Source organism: Electrona antarctica, assembly GCF_951216825.1.
Source record: "Electrona antarctica genome assembly, chromosome: 5".
Lineage (NCBI taxonomy): Eukaryota > Metazoa > Chordata > Actinopteri > Myctophiformes > Myctophidae > Electrona > Electrona antarctica.
In genome coordinates, this window is record NC_136810.1 from 19,031,398 (window position 1) to 19,041,560 (window position 10,163).

General features: G+C 44.7%; 1 protein-coding gene across 1 annotated transcript in view; it reads left to right on the forward strand.

Annotated features, from left to right (window-relative positions):
• LOC306923179 (neuron navigator 2-like) overlaps positions 1-8,799 on the forward strand; it is a gene marked incomplete at its 3' end in the record, with an annotated part of 81,823 nt that extends 73,024 nt beyond the window's left edge. The window contains exons 32-42 of the mRNA XM_079501207.1: positions 573-960; positions 1,295-1,389; positions 3,636-3,731; positions 4,566-4,746; positions 5,077-5,312; positions 5,890-6,056; positions 6,176-6,241; positions 6,760-6,956; positions 7,233-7,342; positions 8,134-8,292; positions 8,701-8,799. Of these exons, the coding sequence (XP_079357333.1) occupies positions 573-960; positions 1,295-1,389; positions 3,636-3,731; positions 4,566-4,746; positions 5,077-5,312; positions 5,890-6,056; positions 6,176-6,241; positions 6,760-6,956; positions 7,233-7,342; positions 8,134-8,292; positions 8,701-8,799 (1,794 nt within the window). The remainder of the gene's footprint in view (positions 1-572; positions 961-1,294; positions 1,390-3,635; positions 3,732-4,565; positions 4,747-5,076; positions 5,313-5,889; positions 6,057-6,175; positions 6,242-6,759; positions 6,957-7,232; positions 7,343-8,133; positions 8,293-8,700) is intronic.
• Positions 8,800-10,163: the final 1,364 nt, after the last annotated feature.

Here is a 10,163-nt window from a genome sequence, read left to right on the forward strand (position 1 = left end):
CCGTCGTAATGACTGTTTTTATACTTGAAGCTCACAACGCGTTGCGCTGCGACGCGACGCGTTGTAGATCTGCTATTTTCAGCATGCAACCAAGTGTAAAATTACTTATACTGGATCTCTTGTCCACTAGTCCCTTCCTAACATTTTAGTCTAGTTTTTATTTGTTGACGAAATTGTCAACATATTCAGTTTCAGTTTTAGTCATCATAGCTTAGTTTTCATTTAGTTTCCATTTAGTTTTCCTCAGTGAAAAAAGGTAGTCGGACGAACATTTTTCGTCTTAGTTTTATAGTCGACGAAATGAACAGTGGCCTGCTGTACACATCTCTCCCTGTATCAACACAACAGGGAGAGATGGAGGCACTGAGGCAGGAGAACGTGAGACTGAAGGTGGAGACACAATTTGTTGACGAAATTGTCAATATATTCAGTCTTAATTTTAGTCATCATGGCTTAGTTTTAATTTAGTTTCCATTTAGGTTTTCGTCAGTGAAAAAAGGTAGTCGACGAACGTTTTTCGTCTTAGTTTTTAGTCGCCGAAATGAACAGTGGCCCCTGTATCAACACAACAGGGAGAGATGGAGGCACTGAGGCAGGAGAACGTGAGACTGAAGGTGGAGACACAACAACACGACCAGCAGCACAGTGTTGTGAACCCCACCAGCCAGACGCCTGCAGGCCAGCAGAACCCAGCAGCACAGAGCCTCCTCCTCGGCCAGCATCAGGCTCAGTTCAACCACAACCACCACAACCACAACGCGTACCTGAACCACCACCAGCAGAACCACGGTGGCTCACAGCAGTCCAACGGCCAGCAGCAGCAGCCCGGCCGGCAGCACAGCGGCTTCTACAGAGGAGGCGTCGTGGTGGAAGGAGGAGGAGAAGGAGGAACGCATCCCTGCGTGGGTCACACTCAGAACCAGCACGCTTCTTCAAACGTCACAGAGTCTACTGGGCTGGGTAAAATAAGTCAGCCATATTGAATATATAGATGGATGGGGTGGGATAATAAAAAAGGATGCAGCTAAGGCAAATTGTACTAAAACAGTTTTTTTTACTCATTGAGAGAATTTGACTAATCTGACTAATCTGCAAGTTTCACTTGGCATTTCAGTGAAACATCAGCAAATTGTCCAAGCATTGTCACAGACAACAAAGAGGGGGGGATTTTCCCAAGTGTGAAACGCTAGGCAAATCAGGCACAACAAAAGGGGAGGGGGAAAAGGCTTTTCAACAATGTCAATTCTTCCAACATGGTTCAGCCCTACATTGTAGTCTCTGTGTTGTGTTGCAGACATGCTGCTGTTGGACGGTGCAGAGAGCGGCAGCAGGAAAGAAGGCAGACATGTCAAAGTGGTGGTGTCTCTGTCCCACAGGAGCAACACACAGGTACTGTAGTACCAGGGGTCCTTGAGGGAGTTCCAGGGGGTCCCCAGCTACATGATAGTTTGGAACCAAATGGACCCTTATGGGTTTGTAACTCTGAGAGTGTACAAATGGAACCAAATGGACCCTAAATGGTTCCATTTTGTACACTCTCAGAGTTAAATTAACATAGATTTTTACAATATAAATTGGGTGTCCCGGAGATAGAAATGCCATTAAGTGGGGGTCCGTAGACTGATGCATGTCAAACTGGGGGTCCTTGAAATTAAACGGGTTGAAAATCACTGCTAGAGCCGTAAAAATCTTCTCTTATGGGGGTCCCTGGCATATCTTTTCAAATTAGGGGGGGGGGGGGGGGGGGGGGGGTACTGCTGTAGCCTGGCTAATAAGCCAGACTCAAATCACACTCGTGTCGTGTGGTATTTGAGTCTGGAGATGCTGTGTATGGATCTTGTTTCCAAACACTTGGTCCCCAGATGATTAGCTTTAACAGTAAACACATTGTTTTGGGGGGTCCCCAGATGATTAGCTTTAACAGTAAACACATTGTTTTGGGGGGTCCCCAGATGATTAGCTTTAACAGTAAACACATTGTTTTGGGGGGTCCCCAGATGATTAGCTTTAACAGTAAACACATTGTTTTGGGGGGTCCCCAGATGATTAGCTTTAACAGTAAACACATTGTTTTGGGGGGTCCCCAGATGATTAGCTTTAACAGTAAACACATTGTTTTGGGGGGTCCCCAGATGATTAGCTTTAACAGTAAACACATTGTTTTGGGGGGTCCCCAGATGATTAGCTTTAACAGTAAACACATTGTTTTGGGGGGTCCCCAGATGATTAGCTTTAACAGTAAACACATTGTTTTGGGGGGTCCCCAGATGATTAGCTTTAACAGTAAACCGTCAACAGTAAACAAACCAACATACAGTATAAGTGTAGTATACAGCATTGGTTCCCAACCTTTTTATTCTGAAGTACCACCTCAGAAGATAACGGCTAAGTGTGCTGTCATGCTCATTTCAACACGGCTGGATAGCCTAGCTATTTCAGCCAATTGCTTGGTCAGAAGAACTACCTGTAGTAATATACAAAGATTTCATTCCACTTTTGTCTTTTTTTCTCCTTTTTTTGGGGCGACTCCTCTGTGTACCACTAGAGAGGGGCTCAAGTACCACCAGTGGTACTACTAGCACCAGTGGTTTTGAACCTCTGGTATACATTACAGGGTATCTGCACATTTCTAAAGTAAACATGGAATGACTTTGAAGACCTTTCAGGCTACTACTTGGCCTCACTCCCCAAACCCACCTCACCCCTGCCCACTTTGACAGGCTGGACTGCCTTAGAGTGGGAGTATAGCATCTTGCAATGGGTCTGGTCCACAAGATTCACTACACCACCAAGATACGCATGTACCTGTCTAAATACTTCCTTAATGTCAACGAAGTTCACACCCACAACACCAGAGGGAGTTCAACAGTGACAGTACAGTACAGTACAGTACAGTACAGTACAGTACAGTACAGTACAGTACAGTACAGTACAGTACAGTACAGTACAGTACAGTACACAATAACTCTGTCATTTCTCAACCGTTTCGGACGCGGGGCGGCACGCCGGAATCGGCCCGGCCCCCTGGACGCGTTCCTGGGAACCCCCACACGGAGTTGCACCACTCACTTCACACGGGTGTGATTTCTTTTAAATATAGAAGTGTATATTTGTACATCTTTGTTCATCGTTCTGATGAATTGAAAATGGTGGACCCTGTTGTAAAGTGTAATGGTTTATCAGTGTGTCGTCCACAGTAACAGTCTTTGTATTGAGTTGTGCTTTCATGTGAAATGTACACATTCTGCAAACTGTTAATAAATACTTCAATCAATCAATCAATCAATCAATCAAACCTTTTTTTTTTACCAATCTGGCGGGTCAATGCAACGGCTGTGTAAAGCCTGATTGACACTTAGTTGTGTGCTGTGTCTCGCACCGAAAATAGCAGATCTACGAGCTCACAACACGTCATGCTGACACGTGGTGTGAGCTTGTAGGTTTGACTATTTGCACCGCAAGACACCATCGTGAAAGTCTTGACTGAATTTGGCGATCATGTCTCTATTTGTGAACTCATATTTCAATATAATGTTGAAAAAAGGAAGTATTTCGAGAATTACTACATTTGAGGAGTATAACTCACTCATTTTCTGTGTACAAATCATGCATGTTATTTTGGGTTGGTGTTCCAGGAGGACAATGAGACGCAGTTCCTGATTGGCTGCATGCGGGTGAGTGGGCGGACCAGGTGGGACGTTCTGGATGGAGTGGTCCGGAGTCTGTTCAAGGTAAAATAAAAATCCATCGATTAGATTCTATTTTACTTTAGTTATCTTGTTCTGTTCTCTCTTTACCCATTCTGGGCGGGAACCCCTTTTGTTGTTTTATGGCCTTGCAAACGTGAAGCGAGGAACGCAGGCGTTGTTGCCTGGATCAACACAGGTCTCCTCCAGGTCTGTTGAAGAGGGGCGCAACAACGCAAGCGTAAAAAAAAAGCTAAACAGAATCCAGGTCTGGTGAGTCGCGGGCTTGTGCACGTAACGAGCACGCGCGCAACAAATTCACGGGACCGTGCTCACGTAAATACGCTTGCGTTGTCGCACCACGACTTCTCCGAGCAAAAACGCAGGTCTCATTGAAAATGAACTATACAGTAGGTGCGTTTTATCGCTCCCTGTTTGCCCTTTAAGCATTATGTTATACTTTAGCTATTGAAAAATAGCAGATCTACAAGCTCATAACACGGCACCGAGTGCCGCGCTACGAGCTTGTAGATCTGCTATTTTCTTTTTATCGTGAAATTTGGCGCAAATCTTTGAATATATATTCTTGCACAGCAAACGTTTTTAACTAAAATCTTTGCTTCTGGGGGGTCCCTAGCGGAACTACATATTTTCAGATGGGGGTCGGTGGCCAATTACATTATAGTTTTTGGTGTCCTTGACATGAAAACTTTGAGAACCACTGACATAGAAACGTAGGTTGACATTTGTAGAATCTGTTCTCAGGTCTAAATGGGTTAACCAATTGAAACCCAGCATCCGTATTTTCCGTATCCGACATTTACTGAATGATATGTTGACTTGGTGCTGTCTATGTATCTCCTCTCTGGCTGCTGGTAGGAGTATGTCCTCCACATAGACCCTGTGGGCCAGCTGGGTCTGTCCAGTGACAGCGTCCTGGGCTACAGTATCGCAGACATCCACCGTCACCCTGGCTTACAGACACCGGAACTGCTGCCCTGCGGATACCTGGTGGGAGACAGCGACACCATATCTGTCTCTCTGAAAGGTCTGTCTGTCTGTCTGTCTTGTCTTGTCTTGTCTTGTCTTGTCTTGTCTTGTCTTGTCTTGTCTTGTCTTGTCTTGTCTTCTCTGTGGATACTTGAAGAGGTCAAGATCGGCTATTTAATGTAGACTAGCGAAAGCAGAAAAGACACTTTAGACTTTAGAGCACCGTAAAGTCTGAAATCACTGTGACTGCCGCTAGAGGGCGCTATTATCCCCCTGGGTCATGCGCCATGGCGTTATTTCTTGTTTTTGGATTTCCCATAATAGGGGAATCTTAGATGGTGTGTTCCTGTGTTCCAGAAATGAACAAATCATCGTTAAATGTGAGTCTTTCTCTCTCCAGACTCATCTCTCCAATGTCCCGATGGCCTGGTGTTCGAGACGCTGCTCCCGTTACCCATAATGCAACAGTACATCTCACAGCTGCAGGAGCGTCGCTGTGTGGTTCTGTCGGGGCCCAGCGGCACGGGCAAGAGTTTCCTGGCCGTCCGATTGGCTGAGCACTTTGTACTGAGGGAGGGGCTAGACGTCACGCCAGGACTAATCACTACCTTCAGTGTTGGGGAGGACAACGTGCAGGTGTGTGCATGCAAGTGTGTGTGTGTGTGCGTCCAACATGTTTTCTGTTTGTGTGTCATTGTTAGCCACATGAACCATAGCATCCCTATTCTGGGGTGAACATTCGGGCGAAAAAAGCTGATCTACAAGCTCTAAATAGCTTGTAGATTTGGTGTAGAGAAGGAAAAGGAGGGGGCCTAGTATTGAACCCTGGCGGACTCGAGTCAACAAAGTATATAGGTTTTAATTGTTTAATTGGGATGTTGTGAAACCACTCATCTGTCCTTGAGCAGGGCTGACAAACACCATGACCTGACCTCCACATGGTTGAAATGAAAACAGAACTTCCTGTCTGACATATAACCAGTATAATGAAAAAAAATAAAAATAAAATAAAGTATAGGGTCATCTTTAATTTGTGGGTATTTGTGGGTATTTGCAATCACATTCATAACACACTACTCAACAAAACTTGACTGTGACCTTTTCTTGCAATATTTTTGCAGACAAGTTTTCTGATACAGGAGAATTTCCAGCTCATTTTTTGGCTAAACAATGAGTTAACAAACCGTACGTGTGTGTGTGCGCTCGTGAACAGGAGGTCCATCAGTCTCTTTGTAAGCTGTGTGAGCAGTACAAGGGCAGTAACAGTGGGAGAGGGGATAAAGTGCTGCCCCTAGTGGTGATTGTAGAGAACCTCCACAACTTCCCATCACCACCTACGGAACTGATCAATGGGCTGTGTAACACCACTCAACACCACTGGTCAGTATGTAATGCAATGCATGCTGTATGTGCACAAATACAACTAACAGCCAATTGTCTTGCGTTCAGCAACTACAAACATCAAAGCAGCTTACTGTGTGCGTTGTGTTGTTCTCCAGTCCCTATGTCATTGGAACCATGAGTCAGACCTGTCCTGCTGAGCTTCAGCCCCAGCACAGCCTCAGGTACACTACTGTCTTTCTGTCTGTCTGTCTGTCTGTCTGTCCATCCGTCCTAGAGACCACCTTCTAATACTGTTATCCACTATAGAGGGGACATGCACATGCATAGAGTGAGTGGCTTAAAGGTATATTTAGTGATTTCACTTAATTTATCACTTCTTTTTTTGTTTTGTTGTGATAATCCTCCCTAGTGTGCTGACCTTACCCTGTCCCCAGTTGACCCCTGGGGTAAAAAAAAAACGTAGGTTTCGTTTTTGGCTAGGTGGCCCAGCCTTCATCCAATCAGGAGAGAGAGGGGCCTTCCGCCAATCATGATCGAGCGGGGGCGGGCCTTGGTGTGCGTGCTGTTGGCCGGTTGCGTGTCCCCCACTGTAGTGTGCACATCTTGTTAGCGGGCGAAGCGGGGGGGGGGGGGGGGGGGGGGAGGTCCCAAATCACTGAATACTCCTTTAAATGAGCTATATTATAATGATTTTGATTTATTATATTGTATTTTATTGGCCATCTCTCATTGGTTCTAGCTGGATCACGTGGTCCAGTAAGGCGGAGCCTGTGAAAGGCTTCCTGGGTCGTTTCCTACGGAGACAGCTTCTACAGGCGGAGCTAAGCAGTCGCTGTCGGAACCCTGAGATGAACAAGGTTGTTGATTGGCTGCTGGCAGTCTGGCAGCACCTCGACCACTTCCTGGATATGCACACTTCTGCAGATGTCTCTATAGGTACTGTACTGTACTACAAGCGGGGCGAGCTTTTAGATCAGCTATTTTCACAACTTCTTAATTGTAATTTTATGGAATTTCTTAATTCTTAACACGCACGCACGCACGCACGCACGCACGCACGCACGCACACACACACACACACACACACACACAGGGGGCCGCTCTAGTATATATTAATGTAGGAAAAGAACATTTGACTTTTACTCGAGTTGTGGATCAGACAGATGCTCAAACAGTCCATTGTCAGAAAGTGACTGTGATGCTCTTCTGCAGGGCCAGGTCTCTTCCTGTCTTGTCCCATGTCAGTGGAAGCTTCCAGATCGTGGTTTACCCGCCTGTGGAACTATGCCGTCATCCCATACTGTCTGAAGGCTTTGAGACAGGTACTGTACAACTGTGCGTGTGTACTATAGAGCAGTGGTTCCCAAACTTTTTCATGTCAAGGACCCCCAAATTGACATTTCTTTGCCCGCAGACCCCCCATGTGAAGAGATATGCCAGGGACCCCCACATAAGAGAAGATTTTGTACGGCTCTAGCAGTGATTCTCAACCCGTTTGCATGCATTAGTCTATGGACCCCCATTTAATGGCAATTCTATCTCTTGGACCCCCACTTTATATTGTAAAATCAATGTTAATTTAACTCTGAGAGTGTACAAAAAATAATTTTGTACACTAATTTTGTAGTTCCATTAAGCCAACTGGAGTCGTGACAATTCATGACAACAAACACAATATTTTGGACCAAACAAATAATTACAAAGAAGAAAAACAACAAAAAAAGTGTTGTAACCTGCCGTTTTTTTCTTCTTTCTAATTATTTGTTCGGCCCAAAACATTGTGTTTATTGTCATGATTTGTCACGACAAGAGTTGGCTTTGTCCGCAGCGTAAACGTCTTTAAATAAATATTTTTTGAAAAGTCTGAGGAAAATGAAAGTGGAATTCTTTTCCGGGTCTCTCGAGGGGGCGGGACTGCGACGCTCTACACTGTCATAGTTAGTAATGAGCTATTTGCTGTTATTAAAAATCCAGCCTTCTAGTTCATGTGCTATTGTGGCGTGTGTGTGTGTGTGTGTGTGTGTGTGTGTGTGTGTGTGTGTGTGTGTGTGTGTGTGTGTGTGTGTGTGTGTGTGTGTGTGTGTGTGTGTGTGTGCGTGTGCGTGTGTGGCAGCTGTCTGACGCTGGAGCAGAGTGGGAGGATCCTACTGACTGGGTGATTGCCAGCTGGCCCTGGTCCTCTGGTCCCACCCACCAGGATTTGCTCCGCCTTTGTCCCAAAGACGCGTGTTTCTCTAGTAACCATGGCACAGGCTCAAAGCCCGACCCAATGGTTAGTATGACTGACACGGTTGGCCTTTGTCTTGGCGTGTTCATGTGTGTCTGTTGTTTGTTTGTGTGTTCCTGTATTTGTATATTTAGATGCACTTTTGTTAGTACATGTTACAGGAAGAGAGCATTTTCATAATAGTCCGTTTATGTATTTACTAATTTTAGTTGTTTGGAACTTGGAATTCGAACTTGGAATTGTACTGTAAAGTATCATAAGTTATGCTCAGATATAGCTTGTACTGTCCACCAAAGGTACGATGCGTAGAGTCGGCAATAACCAATTAAATAAACTAGTTCATGCCCGTTCAGAGATATGACACACCCAATCCCTACCTCTCACTCTCTCTGCTCCCCCTCTCTGCTCCCCCCCCCCCCCCCCTCCCCCCTTTTACCTCCTAAACACGTCCAGGTGACCATGCTGCAGAAACTAAAGGATGTCACACATTGTTACCATAGCAATGGTACATATGACAGCACAGCGGAACCAGCTCCAGAGTCTGCCATTTGAAAGCTTTGGAATATTGGATGCAAGAGGTTTTTTTTTTTAGAAAAGAGTTTGCACAACAAGGTAATGGATACAGGTGGACGCCATTCATTTTAAAGGGTCTATTTGGCTCCCTGACTACAGTCAAACCTAATGAATACTTGAACAGATGCATAATGGTAGCAAGCAACAGAACTTCTTCCCTCAACAGAAAGCCAAGGCTATCCTGGAGGAGGCCTGTTTTAGTGAATAGAAGAGCACAGTAGCACACATACACTATTTGGAAGTGAGCAACCTACCGATCACATTGTTTGCTTGGGGCCTTACTCTGTACTCTTGCAGGTTCTTGCTTTGTCATTTGCCAGGAAGACATGTGCCAATAATGTGCATAATATCAATGACACCAGGACCAGTGAACCAGTAACAGCTCGCTCACTTACAGCAGCGAGATCAGTCGTGCGATGGAGACTTAACGTTTACAGTCGCCAACTGTGCTGGAGGAGTATTGATAAAAATCTTTGCCTGAACTGAATGACGTGAACTAAACGGAGCCAATTTGAGCAGAAATAAGAGTGAACCTAACAGAGTGTCACTGATCTGAACATGGCTATGATTCAAATGACACAACATTTCATTTTTACCCGGTCGGCTATCATTTCTAATTCATGCCACGGACACAGTCTAGTCACAAGTCTGGAAGTTAGAGAGCGAAACATGCTTTTGGTCTGTCACGCAGTCCAACTGCCCCGGTAGACTGTCTTGATGCCAAGATACAGCCTTGACAGTACAACTGTGGTGTTTTTGTTTTCACTGTAATAGCCAATGTTCTCTAGTAGGAAGATGTTTCGCTACAAAGCCAAACATTGCCAATGCAATACAAAAGGTGAACTGATTGTGACTTTGGTGGCCACAACAAAAAGGGGAACTCTCAGCCTAGCAGGTCCACAAAGTATGAAAAAAACATCAAACTTGAGTGTTTACATCAAGATCATATCTAATAGAGCCCGACCAATACATGGTCATGGTGACTTTTCTGATGACATTAATATCCGCAATTATGCAGCCAACATGTTCTGATTTGTAACCACTTTCAATCTGGTGGCCCTATTTTGGACATTACAGGTGAATATTTATAAATGTTTTGTCTTCAAAAATAAGTCACAATGTGCCACTGGTCGCTGTTCAAATAAATTCTATAGTTAAAAATATTGCTCAAAACATTACATATCAATGATATCGGTGGCCTATAGGACTGTCCAAAATAGGGATATATCAGATATCTAAATGTCATCTGATCTCAAACATCAATGTTACGGTGTCAGACAATCTGTGTTTCCGCAATATATTAAGGATCAAAACTATATACAATATTCTACACTGCATGCACA